Source organism: Ranitomeya imitator, chromosome 3 (assembly GCF_032444005.1).
Source record: "Ranitomeya imitator isolate aRanImi1 chromosome 3, aRanImi1.pri, whole genome shotgun sequence".
Lineage (NCBI taxonomy): Eukaryota > Metazoa > Chordata > Amphibia > Anura > Dendrobatidae > Ranitomeya > Ranitomeya imitator.
In genome coordinates, this window is record NC_091284.1 from 677,944,544 (window position 1) to 677,962,102 (window position 17,559).

General features: G+C 47.5%; 1 protein-coding gene across 1 annotated transcript in view; it reads left to right on the plus strand.

Annotated features, from left to right (window-relative positions):
• The window catches only part of CS (citrate synthase), a 74,364-nt gene that overhangs the window by 35,830 nt on the left and 20,975 nt on the right, over window positions 1-17,559 (plus strand). The window contains exons 4-6 of the mRNA XM_069758385.1: window positions 9,317-9,382; window positions 9,458-9,589; window positions 9,729-9,917. Of these exons, the coding sequence (XP_069614486.1) occupies window positions 9,317-9,382; window positions 9,458-9,589; window positions 9,729-9,917 (387 nt within the window). The remainder of the gene's footprint in view (window positions 1-9,316; window positions 9,383-9,457; window positions 9,590-9,728; window positions 9,918-17,559) is intronic.

Sequence of the window (17,559 nt, forward strand, 5' to 3'; positions counted from 1 at the left end):
TTCAATACCTTTAAAAATCCTAACATATAAAGTAGCCTTACTAGTAGCCCTAACCTCAGCTAGACAGGTTAGTGACATCCAGGCCCTATCAGTAGACCCACCTTTCTTACTGATATTTCATGATCGGATAGTCCTGAAACCAGACCCCTCATACCTCCCTAAGGTAGCGTCCACCTACCACAGGTCACAAGAAATATTTCTCCCTTCCTTTTTTGATTCACCTGTAACTCCAGAACATCATAAGTTCCACACCTTAGATGTCAGAAGAGCCATCCTGACTTATATAGAAAGGTGTCAGACATGGAGGGAGAGTAGGGCTCTGTTTATCTCCTTTCAGGGCCACAAGAAAGGACATGGGGTCACGAGAGCTACCATATCTCGGTGGATCAGAGAGGCTATCTGCTTGGCCTATACGTCAAAAGGCGAGATTCCTCCAGTGGGTATAAAAGCGCACTCAACACGAGCCATGGCTTCCTCCTGGGCGGAACAAGCAGATGTACCGATCCATTTAATATGTAAGGCTGCAACTTGGTCTACACCTTCTACCTTCTACAACCATTATAGACTTGATCTGTCCACGTCTTCTGATCTGACCTTTGGTAGAGCTGTTCTTAATACAGTAATCCCACCCAAATAATGACTCTCTGAAAATCTCTCATGTGGGGTGCTGTCGTGGCGAAGGGTAAAAAGCCGGATTACGTACCGGTAATGCTCTTTTAATGAGTCCACGACAGCACCCATGTATTACCCTCCCTAAATTATGCACAGCTCTTTCCTTTAAGGTCACAAATAATGGTTGTATAGAGTTAAGAAATTTATGTGACTGAATAAGAATGAATACTAACACTTTTGCGGTTCCCCTTTTTATACTCTGTAACTAAACTGAGGAGAGGGGACCGCCTCCTTTTATTCTGTAGGTTTCCTGTTCCTATGGGCGGATCCCTCTCTCTCATGTGGGGTGCTGTCGTGGACTCATTAAAAGAGCATTACCGGTACGTAATCCGGCTTATTCCATAAATAGTACAAAAACATGTAATTTAATAGCAAGTATCATTAATTAGTAACAAGAGCAAAAATGAATGCCTGAAATATGCTGAGGAAGCGGCACCGTGCGGCCGGGAAACGCGCGTCGGGGACCACCTCCCGGCTGTCTCCCCACCCTGCCCCCGCTCTTGGTAAGTTATGCTCCTATGTCAGCCACCACGACTAATGGTGTTACCATGGAGTCCTATTATGGACATTTCTGCTGAACACATGGGTGCTTTCCTTTAGGCTGGGCACACTGTTGCTTCTGTCTGCCTATAACATAGTATCTGGCTACATACGATCTTCCCCTTTTCTCTGGGGGGGGGGGAGGGGTCTCTTGTGTGCTCCACTATTGGTAGCAACACTTGGGGGGTTGTGGGGACGGGGGCTTTTTCACAGCATATTTCAGGCATTCATTTCTCCTTCGCCACATTGGGGGACACAGGACCATGGGTGTTATGCTGCTGTCACTAGGAGGCTGACACTAAGCTGAGACAAAAAAAAGGTTAGCTCCTCCCCTGCAGTATACACCCTCATGCTGGCTTCCAGAGACCCAGTTCAAGCTTAGTGTCCGTAAGAGGAATTAATCCTTTCCCTTTTTTCTATCGGACGAATGGGGCGACGGAACCTTTCAAGGCTCCGATCTCCCCGAACCAACAACAGGCGAGCACGGGAGTTCTCCTCTCCGTACCTTCTCCTGCGACGTGGGAAGCCACTGCCTGAGCTGTTTTTTGGGGGCGACGAGCCTTTTCTAGGGACCGATCACCCCCACCCCCCTTACAGACGAGCACATGGAGGTCCTCCATGTATCCTCTTCTGCAGCCAGGCCTATTGCCGGACATCTGCCCTGCCCACCAGGTTTACCCTCGGCTGATCAGAGGCACTCTACGTTGTGGCGTCCGTGCAGCCCCCACTGCATCACCACTGAATATGCGGCTGATGGCAGGTGGTGGTAAGTGCCCCGGGGGGGGGGGGGGGGGACTCCAGGCGTTTGGCGGTCCGGAGGGCTCCCCTTTTAGCAGCTGCACATCTTTCTCTGGGCCCCATAGCTTCCGTTACTCAGCGGCTGCGTGCCGGCCGAAGCCGCAAATTTAGTCCCCGGCTTCAGCCCAGCTGCAGGCCACATCAAGTTAGGCTCCGCCCCCTTTTTCGCGTCATCTTGCGGTGGCGCCCCCCGGTCCTGGCACTTCTCGCTGTGTGCGAGATCTCTCACCCTGATCTCGGCAGCCATCTTGGATTCTTCACTGCACGCCGCAGCTCCAGCTCTCCCAGCCGCAGCTTCCTCCATGTGCAGCGCTGTGCACTCCGGCTGTCGCCTACTCCACCTGCCGTCTCCCTCTTCCTCTGCGGGACACAGGACCACGGGTAAGGAGACCACGTCAGCTCTCCCCCGCAGCCCTGCCCTCGCTTCCTTAGGTTATAGACCCTGGGGTCTATCTTGCATTAGTGTACACCATGTCCCAGTCAAAGACTAAAAAATCCTCTAAGGTGCATACGACCTTTTTTTCTGCGTGTACCACCTGCCAGGCTCCACTTTCTCGGCCTCAAAGTTCCCCGCTCTGCTCAGCCTGAGATGCCCCATGTGCCCAGGAGCCCTCCACCGCCACCGACCCTGGCGTATCTAGTCCCCCCGTGTGGGTCGCTTCACTTTCGCAGTCCGTGGATTTTTTTAGCCAATACCATCAAATCCATTCAGAACCCGCCTGGGGAGCGGGGCAATCCTTTGCAAGTGTTAAGAGATCCCTCCGTAACAGGGGAATCGTCGGCCAGCAGGGGCCGCTCTCTCCGGAAAGAGGCACGGTCATCCAGAAAACGGATCCGCACTACCTCTCCTGAGCGCTCACCACGCCAGTCAGCTTCTGACAGTTCCACCTCTCGCTCACCCTCTTTGGGGGCTCGTAGCGTTCACGACTCTGAATATGAGTCTGATGTATCCTTAGACCCGGATGCTCCGGAGTTTAGATCTACGGTGGACTCCCTCATTGAGGCAGTCAATCACGCCCTCAAGGTGGACGATGACCCTAATTCGGCTCCGGACCACTCAGTCTCTTTTACTAGTGCCAAGCGTTCTCATAAGACGTTCGCCTCTCATCCAGATTTCCTGGATATAGTCAGGCGACACAGGGAGCATCCGGATAAGCGTTTCACGGGCAAAAAGGCCCTGGAATCGAAGTATCCCTTTTCCGAAGATCTCGTTAAAGACTGGACGGAGTCCCCCTTGGTAGATCCTCCGGTTTCGCGCCTTGCCTCCAAAACTCTTATCCGTTCCAGAGGGCGCTTCAATTAAGAACCCCACAGAACGCCAGCTAGATTCCCTAGCTCGCTCAGTGTACGAAGCCTCGCGTTCTTCCCTTTCTCCCTCCTTCGCCGCAGCTTGGGTGGCCAAGGCGATGGTTTCCTGGGCAGATGCCCTAGCAATATCGGTTCGGGAGCAGGATCTTCTGTCAGAGGTGGCGGACATTGCCAAACAGATTGCAATGGCTGGTAATTGTGATGTACGCATCCCTCGATGCAGCAAACTGTGCAGCAACGGTGGCTTCAAATGCCATTACCATCAGAAGAGCCATTTGGCTCAGAGAGTGGCGTGCAGATTCCTCCTCTAAAAAGTCTCTGATTTCCCTTCCTTTTCAGTGCGGGCGTCTTTTTGGAGAAAAGCTACACCAGCTTATTTCTGACGCTACAGGGGGAAAGAGCAAGTTCCTTCCCCAACAGAGGCCCAAGGCTGCTTTCCAGCGCCAACCGTATTTTCGCTTTCGGCCCTTTCATAGCAGTCCAGCCTGGTCCAGTCCTGCCGCCTCTTCCAGATCGGACCGATCCGCTCGCTCAGACAGAGACGTTCGTCCCTCTTTCAGGCCGAATCGGTCCTGGCGAGGAAAGCCTAGGCAACCCAGAACCAGAAGGTCCAGGCCTGCCAGATTCCCTTCGCAATGACTTGGGAACTTTTCCAGTTGAAACCACCAAAGTACTTCTTTTTCAGCACGTCTGGCTCTCCGTCATCCACGACGAATGGGTCAGGGATCTGGTATCGTCTGGCTACAAAATAGAGTTCTCTGCCTCCCCTCCAGCTCGGTTTTTTCCCTCTCGTCTCCCAAATTCGGGGGCTCAGTCTCGCGCCCTTCTTTGCGCCATTCGTTCACTCCGTCAGAGCGGGGTCATTGTTCCGGTCCCGGAACACGAGAGGTTCAGATGTTTTTACTCAAACCTCTTCGTCGTGCCCAAAAAGGAAGGGGAAGTGCGCCCCATTTTGGACCTGAAGCTCCTGAACAAGTGCGTAAAAGTTCGGCACTTCAGGATGGAATCGCTCCGGTCGGTCATCTCCTCGTTGGAGAGAGGGGAATACCTGGCATCGATAGACATCAAGGATGCCTATCTTCACATTCCAATATTCCCGCCACATCAAAGGTTCCTCCGCTTTGTCATCCTAGAGGACCATTTCCAATTCGCGGCCTTACCCTTCGGTCTTGCCACGGCGCCCAGGGTATTCATGAGTCATGGCGGCCGTTATGGCCATTCTTCACTCTCGAGGAGTGGTCGTGTTACCTTACTTAGACGACCTCCTCATCAAGGGTCCGTCTTTTCAGGCCTGCGAGGCAAGCGTCCGCATTACCTTGGATTCTCTTTCGCGCCTGGGCTGGTTGATCAACTTGGACAAGTCCTCCCCCGTTCCTGCCCGTCTGATCTCCTTTCTGGGAATGATCCTGGACACCTCAAGGGGACGGGTCTTGCTTCCTCGGTCCAAGGCCCAAGAACTTCAGCAAGGAGTCCGGAAGCTCTGCCATCTTCGCCCGCGACCCATTCGGTTCGCCATGAAGATCCTGGGAAAAATGGTAGCCGCAATAGAAGCGGTCCCCTTTGCTCAACTCCACCTCCGCCCCCTACAACGGGCTCTGCTGGACAACTGGGACAGGAGTCCCTTCTCCCTCGATCGTCCTTGCCCTTTGTCTCCGCGGATCAGACAATCCCTTGTATGGTGGACCCTGGGTCCATCCTCTCCTCCAGGGGAAGTCTTTTCTCCCGATCCACTGGTTAGTGGTAACGACCGACGCCAGTCTCCTCGGCTGGGGTGCGGTGTTCCTTCACCACTCTGCCCAAGGTCGTTGGACAGTGCGGGAGTCGAGGCTTCCTATCAACATCCTGGAGATTCGTGCGATCAGCCTCGCCCTGAGACGCTTTCACTCCCTGCTCGCGGGTCACTCAATCCGAGTCCAATCGGACAATGTCACAGCGGTGGCATACATAAACAACCAAGGGGGTACCCGCAGCAGGGCGGCGATGCAGTAAGTCTCCCACATTCTTCACTGGGCCGAAGCCAACCATTCCACCATTTCCGCGGTGCACATTCTGGGCGGCGGACTTTCTGAGCCGTCAGGGCCTTGCCTCGAGGGAGTGGGAACTCCATCCAGAGATTTTTCAGCAGATCTGCCTTCGCTGGGGGACCCCGGATGTGGATCTGATGGCGTCCAGATTGAATGCCAAGGTTCACAATTTCATTGCTCGTTCTCGGGACCCCCAGGCTATCGGAGTGGACGTGCTGATATCCCCGTGGCATCAGTTCCAACTCCCATACGTGTTTCCTCCGCTTCCCTTACTGCCGAAGGTGATCCGGAAAATCAAGACAGAGGGGGTTCCGGTCATTCTGGTCGCTCCGGATTGGCCTCGTCGCGCTTGGTACGCGGAGCTCGTTCAGCTCGTAGCCGACGTCCCCTGGCGGTTACCAGACCGCCCAGATCTGCTTCGCCAAGGGCCGATCTGCCACCAGAGCTCAGGGGCCCTACGTTTAACGGCGTGGCTGTTGAAACCTGGATTCTAACTCGAGCTGGTTTCTCTCAGCAGGTCATTCCCACCATGATAAGCGCGCGCAAGGCGTCTTCCGCTTCTATCTACCACCGCACCTGGAAAGCCTTCTTCTCATGGTGCAGACTCCGTGGTCGTCCTCCACTCGTTTTCTCAATCCCTTGTATTTTGGATTTCCTTCAGTCCGGTTTGGATTCCGGCTTGGCACTGAGTTCCCTCAAAGGTCAGATCTCAGCTTTATCCGTGTTATTCCAACGTAGGATCGCTGCCAACCTTCAAGTCAAGACTTTCATTCAGGGGGTCTCCCATGTGGTACCCCCCTACAGAATGCCGTTGGAGACCTGGGATCTCAACTTGGTCCTGGGGGTTCTTCAGGAACCTCCGTTTGAGCCTCTCCAGGACGTTCCACTTTCGGTCCTCTCCTGGAAGGTTGCCTTCCTTGTAGCTGTGACGTCCATCAGACGAGTATCAGAATTGGCCGCTTTGTCCTGCCGGGCTCCTTTTCTTGCCTTCCACCAGGACAAGGTGGTCCTTCGCCCATCTCCGGCCTTTCTTCCTAAGGTGGTCTCAACTTTTCACCTTAATGAGGACATCATTCTTCCTTCTTTTTGCCCGCAGCCAAAACACAGGGTTGAAAGGGCCCTTCACACCCTGGACGTGGTACGGGCCCTTAGGAGGTACATTTCCAGAACGGCTCCTTTCAGGAAATCGGATTCTCTCTTTGTTCTCCCGGAGGGTCACAGAAAGGGTTTGGCGGCGTCTAAAGCCACGATAGCCAGATGGATTCGATCTGCTATCCAGGAATCCTATCGGGTCAGGGGCAGACCTATCCCGGCGGGGATTAGGGCACACTCTACTCGGTCGATGGGTGCTTCCTGGGCCATCCGGCACCAGGCAACAGCGGAGCAGGTTTGCAAGGCCGCAACGTGGTCCAGCCTGCATACTTTCACAAAGCACTACAATGTCCACATTCACTCCTCGGCGGACGCGGCCTTTGGCAGACATATTCTGCAAGCGGCCGTTGCGCATTTGTAGTCAGATGGTACACGGAGTTATTCGGTTGTATTGTTTCCCTCCCAGGGACTGCTTTTGGACGTCCCATGGTCCTGTGTCCCCCAATGTGGCGAAGGAGAAATAGGGATTTTTGTGTGTACTCACCGTAAAATCCTTTTCTCCGAGCCACTCATTGGGGGACACAGCACCCACCCTGTTAGCCTGTTTGGCTTGTTACCTTTTTTAGTTTTTGACTGTTGTTTTTTGGACTTGTTATACTCTGTTACTTGATATATTGTTGTTATTCTCCTACTGCTTTTGCACTGAACTGGGTCTTTGGAAGCCAGCATGAGGGTGTATACTGCAGGGGAGGAGCTAACCTTTTTTTGTCTCAGCTTAGTGCCTCCTAGTGACAGCAGCATAACACTCATGGTCCTGTGTCCTTCAATGAGTGGCTCGGAGAAAAGGATTTTACGGGGAGTACACACAAAAATCCCTATTTTTGCTCTTGTTACTAATTAATGATACTTGCTATTAAATTACATGTTTTTGTACTATTTATGGAATAAACTTTGTTTAATGAAATGTTCATCGATGCTCTGTATTTTTCTCCTTGAATTATGGTATGTTTAGAGCAGATTTAGTGAGTCCGGGGGTGGTTGGCGGTATTCTTGCCAGACCTCGTTTTCTCACAATATGCAGTTGGGATTTTGGTTCTCAGATGTAAATCATTCAGCTGAGGCGATGAAAACTAAATCTCCGAGTACTTACAAATACTCGGAGGACACCTGAGCATGCTTGGGAAATCTCAAGTATCTAGTATTCTCGCTCACCACTACTCTTCATCAATCTGGCTCCAACTTTCTCTGATTGCTGTTGCCAGATCAGCTTTGCAGGTTGGAGCCTGGTCATGGACCATTTTCTACAACTTCCACCAAAGATTTTCAATTGGATTGAGACCTGGACTATTGGCAGGCCATGACATTGACCTTATGTGTCTTTTTTTCATGGAATGTTTTCACATAATAAGTGTTCAAAATATCAACATAAACTTGTGCATTTATTGAAGATGTAACGACAGCCATCTCCCCAGTGCCTCTATCTGACATGCAGCCCCATATCATCAATGACTGTGGAAATTTGCATGTTGTCTTCAGGCAGTCATCTTTTATAAATCTCATTGGAATGGCACCAAACAAAAGTTCCAGCATCATCACCTTGCCTAATGCAGATTCGCGATTCATCACTGAATATGACTTTCATCCTGTCATCCACAGTCCACGAATGCTTTTCCTTAGCCCATTGTAACCTTGTTTTCTGTTTAGGTGTTAATGATGGCTTTCGTTTAGCTTTTCTGTATGTAAATCCCATTTCCTTTAGGTGGTTTCTTACAGTTCAGTCACAGACGTTGACTTCAGTTTCCACCCATTCGTTCCTCATTTGTTTTGTTGTGCTTTTCCTTGTTTTGGAGACATATTGCTTTAAGTTTCCGGTCTTGACACTTTGATGTCTTCCTTGATAAACCAGTATGTTTGCCTTTAACAACCTTCCCATGTTGTTTGTATTTGGTCCAGTTTTTAGACACAGCTGACTGTGAACAACCAACATCTTTTGCAACATTGCGTGGTGATTTACCCTCTTTTAAAGAGTTTGATAATCCTCTCCTTTGTTTCAATTGACATCTCTTGTGTTTGAGTCATGATTCATGTCAGTCCACTTGGTGCAACAGCTCTCCGTGTGATCACTCCTTTTTAGATGCAGACTAAGGAGCAGATGTAATTTGATCCAGGTGTTATTTTTTTGGAATGGAAACTTAGTGTGATTCCATAATCTTTTTTTTTTTTTTTTTCCCTCAGAATTGAGTGACTTCGTAATTTTTCACATATGGTTGGTAACCATTACTGACTACAACATTTCTTGTTCTTGATGTCTTTTAGTGTTTCTTAAAGCCAGAAAGTTGCCATTTGAAATGACTAGTGATGAGCGAATATATTCGTTACTCGAGATTTCCCGAGCATGCTCGGGGGTCCTCCGAGTATTTTTTAGTGCTCGGAGATTTAGTTTTTCTTGCCGCAGCTGAATGATTTACATCTGTTAGCCAGCATAAGTACATGTGGGGGTTGCCTGGTTGTTAGGGAATCCCCACATGTACTTATGCTGGCTAACAGATGTAAATCATTCAGCTGCGGCGATGAAAACTAAATCTCCGAGCACTAAAAAATACTCGGACACCCGAGCGTGCTCGGGAAATCTCGAGTAACGAGTATATTCGCTCATCAATAGAAATGACTTTAGTTTTGTGCCATATCTGTGATCTGCTTTTTTTCTACAAAATTAAACAACTGAATGAATATCCTCCAAGGCCGGTGATTCAGGCCTGTGTGCAGCTGACATTTTTTCTGTTCAGTGTTCAAATTCCATGGGCGTTAAGAAGTTAAATTAAATCGTAAAAAAATTCTTTGAATAAGCTTATTCAATGTTTGTCTTTGTGTCTCTTCTCTAGGTATATGGAGGCATGAGAGGCATGAAAGGATTAGTGTACGAAACATCTGTGCTTGATGCTGATGAGGTAAGATCTACAGACAAAGCGAGTTACACCATTGTGCTTCATTCCTATAACTCAGAACCCCATATTTGTTTCTAGGGCATCCGCTTCCGTGGTTACAGTATCCCTGAATGCCAGAAGCTGCTGCCCAAGGCACCTGGAGGCGAGGAGCCCCTACCTGAGGGACTTTTCTGGCTCCTGGTCACCGGGGAGGTTCCCTCACAGGAACAGGTGAGCTTCTTGTAGAAACCTTCCTGTAATCTGCTGATAGTGCCATTAATGAGAGCTTCACATATGTGACAATACTAGAGCTCCAGCCTGCGCATGCTTTACTGCGATTTGTCACTGTCGGGTATTTTCTGATTGACAGGTTAACTGGCTATCTAAAGAGTGGGCAAAGAGAGCTGCTCTCCCCTCACACGTCGTAACCATGTTGGACAACTTTCCCACCAATCTGCACCCCATGTCCCAGTTCAGCGCTGCAATCACCGCCCTAAACAGTGAGAGCAACTTTGCTCGGGCTTATGCTGAAGGTGTTAACAAGGCCAAGTACTGGGAGGTAAGAATCTGGCCAGACATGGCTGAATGCCGTGCACGCAGACCATCGTGTTCCCGCCACTCTTATGCTGTGCACATACTGCATTTTACACTTTAATACAGATTTTGGCTTTAATTTCAAGGAAACTGTCAGCCATTTATAGAGTATAATTATGTTTAAAACGATGATATTTTGTAGCGTTATTGGACTATTAAATTCTATCTTTGGAGTCAATATGATTAAAATTGTGTTGAAAGCATGTTGTATCTCGAACAACCTTTAGGGGGCAGCATGTTCCTAAATGAAGGGTATAGTCTTCATGCCATTTCTGCTAAACTTTCCCACATATACACTATTAGCCAATGGGGAGAATTTTATTACAGCCCTCATCTTTTAGCATAAAAAAGTTTAGATCAGCGGGATATACTTGTGGCCAAAAGCTTTAAGATTGTGAAAACCAATGTTTGTGTCAGTTTGGTGCTTCAGTGTTCGTACAGCTTTAGATGCTTCTGTAGTTATTGTAAGGCTATGTGCACACGTTTAGGATTTCTTGCAGAAATTTCCTGAGAAAAACCTGAAATTTTCTGCAGGAAATCTGCATGCGTTTTTACCGCGTTTCGGTGCGTTTTTTTTTGCGGATTTTTCCGGACATCTCTCAATGCACTATATAGTGGGAAATCCGCAAAATTAATGAACATGCTGCGTTTTTTACCGCGATGCGGTTTTTTCACTGAAAAAAAACATGTGCACAAAAATTGCGGACTTCATTCTAAATGATGGGATGCATAATGTATGCTTTTTTTTTTTGCGGTTTTATAGTGTTTTTATAGCGAAAAAAACATGAAAAATCAGCAACGTGTGCACACAGCCTAAGGGTTTCAGACGTTTTTAGACTTCTATTGAGAAATAGATGAAGTTCACGTAGAGACTGAATATTTCCAGTGCTGACACTTATTCTTAAAGCATTCTGCAGCTCACCCTGACAGCTGGATATCTGTTTCTAGGTCAAATCCTGATTGATGGCAACCCATTCTTGACAAATCAGTGCTTAGTCTTATTAATTTTTGTGTATTTTTTTCCATCTGGTTTTTGAGGATTAACCACAGGTTCTCAACTGAATTAGTTATCTAGCCAGTTAGTGATCCCTTTTTCCTTGTGATATCGTATCATCATGCTGGAAAAAGCATCGTTCATCACCAAATTGTTCCTGGATCATAAGGACAGGTTGCTCTTAGAGGATGTGTAGATCTCATTATTTATTCGTGGCAGTGTTTTTAGGCAAAATTGTGAATGAGCACACGGTCTTGGATGAAAAGCCCCCGCACATGAATGGTTGCTTTACTGTTAGTATGACACAGGATTTACAGTAGAGCTCACAATTATTTCTCCTGATATTCTTCCAGATGTCCCAAACAGCCTTAGGGGGGCTTCATCAGTCCTGTACTACCTGCAAAGTTACTTTTTCTCATGAAGCTCTCGTCTGACTGGGACATCTAGAAGTTTGCAGAAGTCCTCACGGGTCTACACTGTAAATATTGAGTCTTTGCATAAATCTTAAGAATTTGTCAAAGTATAAACCTTATGAAATGCTTACAATTGTACTTCAGTAACCACAGGAACATCTGACTAAAGCTCTACAAACACTGAAGCCGCAAATTTTGCAACAGATAAATTTTGGTTTTCACAATTCCTTGCCACAACTGTAGTTCGCAGGGCATGTGTCCTGTAATTGGATTGCACACTTCAGTTCGGAAAAATCACTTGGTGAACGTGAAAATGGAATAATGTGTATGGGGGAGTTGGGCAAGAAAGTTGCTGGCCAAACGATAGACTGAACAATTGTTTGGCTGACCGCTGTATAATTTACCAGAAAGTGTCTGAAAATCATTATTACCAAGACAGTTCTAAAGTGCCCAATTCCTGCCATTACAGGGGTTCCCTGTACCAGTTTTGTGCATGAATGACATGTAGCACATTCTCCAACATTTGTTTCTTTACCAGATATGGTGGGTTGTGAATGCATCCTGGTTATCACACCGACATTGTAATGTTTAGATTAAAACCTAGCAGGCCATTGGATTTAGGGAAGCTGTTGTGGCTGGACTCTTTCATCCGTCTTATGCCCACAGGTCCAGCCTGAGCACTGTGCTCCGAATCGGTGGCAATATGAAGTATGTTTGTTTGGGTAATGAGTAGTGATGAGCGAACGTGCTCAGATATTGTCAGTCCCCCCCAGCCGCATGATTCGTGGCGGCAACACATGCAGGGATTACCTGACATATAGTTGATCCCTGCTTGTGTTGCGGCTAACAGCAACTAAACATGTAGCCAAACGGACTGTGACATATTATCCGAGCACCCCCAAGATACTTGGATAGCATGCTATTTATCCGAGCACGCTCCCTCATCACTGGTAATGAGATCTGCTACCATGTCTGGAATTGCACATATAATTCTAGTGAGAAAGCACAGCCACTGTAATATTTTTTTAATCAAATATTTTTATTAAACAATAAGAAAAATATATAAAGATTACATTGCTGCAAATATTACACATATATATTTTACATTTTAATAAACTTTTTAAACCCAAACCAACCTCCCGCCCCCCCCCTCGCACCCTTCCTCTAGAGACCTAACAAAAACCGCTCCGATCTACCACATCGCCCATCGTTAAACAGAAGAAAGAAGATGTCACATCAATAATGCTTCCACGGGGGCAAAGGACCCAAGAACAGGAACAAAGTCTCTCAAATCATGTTGACTCGAACCAGGGATTCCACAGCCTGTTAAAAAGGTCCATCTTGTTTCTTTTAGAATAGATACTCCTCTCCAAGGCAACAATATGATCCACTTGCATCATGAAATCTCTTCTCGTTGGTGGCTCTTCCCTAATCCAAAACTTAGCGATCAACTTTCGCGCGATAAACAGCAATCTATCAATAACCGTTTTGTACACATTATCAGTTACAATCTCCTCTACATAACCCAATACACATACCAGAGGATCCCGTGGCATCGAACATTTGTATGTCAGTCCCACTTTATTTAGCACCACAATCCAAAACGAGGACAACCTGGGGCACTGCCACATCATATGGAGGATACCAGCCTCGGACTGCGAACACCTAGGGCATTCAGAATTAGGTCTCAGACCGGCTTTGAATAACATGTCCGGAGTTCTATAAGCCCTATGAATAACAAATAGTTGTGACAGCCTCCCAGGCTCGCTCATCGAGATCCTGGGTACGTATTCCAATATTGAGTCCCAATGATCGTTGTCAGTCACCCCCAAGTCAGCCTCCCACTTCGCCCTGGCTCTAATAGGGTGCCCCTCTAAGAAAGAGAATAGAAGAAATTCATATATTCCCGAGATCACCCCCTTCGTGCCTTCCCCCATAAGGATAAAATCTAACATTAAGTCCACCTGAATCTTTACTGGCCCTCTCCTACACTGTGCCCGATACGCGTGAGAGATGCGGCTATGCTGATACAGCTCAGAGTTTGGCAGTAGAAATTCTTCCTGCAGTGCTTCGAAATTCCTAATTCTACCTTGATGTAAGACTTGGCTCATCCGAGAGATGCCTGCTTCCTTCCAAACATGAAATCCCTCCATCTGTCTAAACTCCTGTAAGAAACAATTATTCCAAATGGGTGAGAACCTAGTAAGTGCCCTCACTCCCCTAATTCCCTTAACTTTGTCTCAAACCTTATGAATAAGCCTAATAGTGCAGAATTTAGAACCTTTCTCTCGGAAATGCCCACCCTCCAGGCCCTCACTCAGTACCTTTGACCCAATCAATGTCCTCAGGCTACAGGGTGTCCGCTCCCAGCCCGACTCCACACCCCATCCCCTAAAATGCTGACACTGTGAAGCCAAAAAGTATAACCACGGGTTAGGTAGTGCCACCCCACCCTCCGTCTTTGGTCTTTGTAGAATTTCCTGTTTAAATCTAGGACTTTTCCCACCCCAAATCAGCTCGCCAAACAAGGATTTAATCCGCTGAAATCTATTCTGCGATATCCATATAGGGGAGTTGTGCAACACATAAAGAAGTTGCGGCATCACAATCATCTTTATAAGATTTATTCTACCGATTACCGATAAATGTAACTTTTTCCACGCCTGAACTTTAATGCGTATCTTTCGCAAAAGTGGTGCCAAATTCAGTTCCTCAAAACTCGTCAAAGGTAACGCGATCTGGATCCCCAGATACTTAAATTTATCAACTAACCTCAACTTTGTAGAAGAGTCCCTCATTTCACTATCTTCATAATCCCCATCTATCAACATCATATTGGATTTGTCCCAATTGATTCTCAGGCCCGAATAACTCCCAAATTCTTCAATAATGGCCTCCGCCCTGACCAGGGTCTCCCCAGAATCTTCCAAGAAGAGCAAAATATCATCAGCGTATAACGCAACCTTCTCTTCTGAGTCCCCGTACATAAATCCTCTCACCTCCCGGGATCCTCTAATTTTTGCAGCAAGGGGCTCCACCGCCAAAGCAAAAAGCAGCGGGGACAAAGGACAACCCTGTCTAGTTCCCCTAGACAGAGAGAAAGTCTCGGAGAGCGCATTATTCACTCTAATTTTAGCCACTGGAGAGGAGTACAGCAGTCGCACCCATGAGATGAATTTAGGTCCAATCCCCAAACGCTCCAGCACTGACCACAAATAGCTCCACTCCACACAATCAAAGGCCTTGTGGGCGTCTAAGGATACCACAACCCGTTTGCCGACATTGTCGGAAGGGATTTGCAAATTTAAAAACAACCTTCTCAGATTGAGTGCCGTTGGTTTATTGGGCATGAAGCCTGATTGATCGGGGTGTACCAATTTGTCTATCACCCTATTCAACCTATTTGCCAAGGCTTTTGCCAAAATCTTAATGTCGGCAGTCAAGAGTGAAATTGGTCTATAGGATTCTGGTAACTGGATCCTTGTCGGCCTTAGGGATAACCACCACAATGGCCTCTCTCATTGACAAAGGTAACTCCCCTCTTTCCAACGAACTATTGTACACCCCTGCCAGTTTGGCCAACAGAGTTTCTTTCAAGGTCTTATAGATCTCAGCTGGAATACCGTCCGCTCCCGGAGCCTTACCCCCAGCAATGCCCGCCAAGGCAGCCCCCAATTCTTCCTCCCCAATCGGCTCCTCCAACAATTCACAATCCTCTCTACTCAACCGAGGCAGATCAATCTCCTCCAAATACCCTGCCATATCTTCGGATCCCCTCCCCACGCTGGACGTATATAACTTATCATAGAATTTCCTAAACACTTCCAGAATCTGCTCCCCCCGAGTAACCAGCGTCCCTTCCTCCGTCTTAATAGAGTAGACATGTGAAGAGCCTCTTTGTGCGGACGCCACCACCGAAAGCAAGTGCCCCACCTTCTCCCCCTTTGAATAGAAAGTTTCTCTTTGAAAGGCCCGCAACCTCTCCGCTTTTTTCAAATACAACTGGTCAACCTCCCGCTGAGCCGCCCTCATACGACTCTGAGATTCCTTAGTGCGATGGTCCCCCAATGCCGCCTCAGCTGCCTTCAGTTCCTCCAGGACAGCTTGATCCCGCACTCTAGTCCTTGTCTTATGTCTTGAGATGTCCCGAAACAAAATTCCCCTTAAATACGCCTTCATAGTGTCCCATACTACATGGCATTCTGCGCTACCTTCATTGATCTTAAAAAAACTCCTCTATCTCTGCCCCCACCTTTTCCATATCCAAAAGTTGTAGCCAGACGGGGTGAATTTTCCAGCCCGCCCTCCCCGAACCATCCTGACCTGACAGCTTCAGAGAAACCTGAACAGGGCTATGGTCTGATAAAATCCTGGGATTATATTCCACCCCGCTTAACAGTTTGTTCATCCCATCGTTACCCAAGGCGACATCAATTCGTGACATAGAGCCATATGTAGTCGAGTAACAGGAGTAAGAATATGTATTAACATTGCGAACCCGCCATAGATCAAGCCAACCTATTTCTCTGAGATAGTTACCAAAAGGAGTGTCATTGCCGTCCCTACGCAATGGAGCGTGATTACTCTTGTCCCAGTGGTCATTTGCTATATTGTTCACATCGCCCACCACTAGAAGGGGAACCCCATCCCAACCTCTTATAGACTCCAATATGTCCTGAGTTTTCCTACCAGAGTATGGCGGAGGTATATATAATGAAACAATGCACATTAAACGATTAAAGATTTTACACACCAGCAAGACATATTGACCATCCGTATCGATTTTAACCTCAATTTCTTCAAATGGGGTATTAGTGTGGACTAAGACTGACACTCCCCTTGCATAGTTAGAGAACGTCGAATGATACGCCTTGCGCACCCACCGTTTCTGTAACATCAACTTTTTCCTCCACTAGATGGGTTTCTTGCAGGCAGATCACCGAGGGCCTCTGTTTCAGTAAATACTGAAATATTGCCGCACGTTTAGTAGCGTCCGCTAACCCCCTAACATTCCAACTTATAATATTAACATCCCCTCCATTTCCTTGAAAAAAATTAAGAAGTTAGAGCAGTCTCCTTCAGGTCTCCCCCGATACCCGCCATCCCCCTCCCGTCCCCCATCCCCAACTCTCCCATCTAAAACTCAATAAAATTCAAATAAAACAAACTTTCTTTCTCTATATGAGAACTGAGAGCTCTTGATACAACCTAGAACTAAGCCCTTTACAGTCCGTCTCTCCCCTACCCACCGCGACTAAACTGAATTATTCATTGCGCCGCCGAACACAATATTTTAAACTTTTGAGTGCATTCTGTCTGAAAACACAAAGCAAGTTCAAAAATCACAACAAGGGGGTAAAACCAGAAGAGTAACGAAGCCTCAGCATCAGTCTCATCGGCTCCAATCCGCGCCAATTTTTTTGGCATTAATATCTAGCCAGTGCGTAGCCTCCTGGGTTTTGGAAAAAATGGACACGTTCCAACGCCACCACCCTGAGCTTAGCCGGATATAGCATTGAATATTTTAGGTCCAGTTCTCGGAGCCGTCGCTTAACTTCACCAAACTTCATTCTCAGTTTTTGCACCGATGCCGAATAATCCGGATAAATGGAGATCCGATTTCCGTTTATACTCAGGCCCTCACTGATCCTGGCCTTCCTTAGTAGGGTTTCCCGATCCCGATAGTCCAAAATTGTTGCCAGTAGGGCTCGAGGGGCAGACCCAGGCGGCAGGGGCCGAGTAGGGACTCTATGAGCCCTTTCCACAGAAAAGTGGTTGGTAAGATCAGCTCCCCCCACCGAATTTTTAAGCCATGCCTCAATATATTCAGTAGGATTATTCCCCTCCACCTTCTCCGGCACCCCAATTATTCTTAAATTGTTCCTTCGGGAACGGTTTTCCCGGTCGTCTGTTTTAAATTCCAGTTCTGCAATGCGTTGAATGTATTTCTTTTCTCTTTTTAACAGTTCATTTGTCTGATCCTCCACGCTGCCTATGCGTTCCTCCACCACCTCAACTCTTTTCTCCACCTTGCGCATAGCAGAGTTAAGGGACTTCATTTCAACTGTTAAATCATCCACCCTTAGATTCAGCGCGGCCAGGGCAGATTTGCAGTGTATAACAACTGAAAAAATGTTCTGCAGTGTAGGTTCCCCCATGTTTAGTTACTGCACATCATCAGTCATTAGCCTGCACTGGGC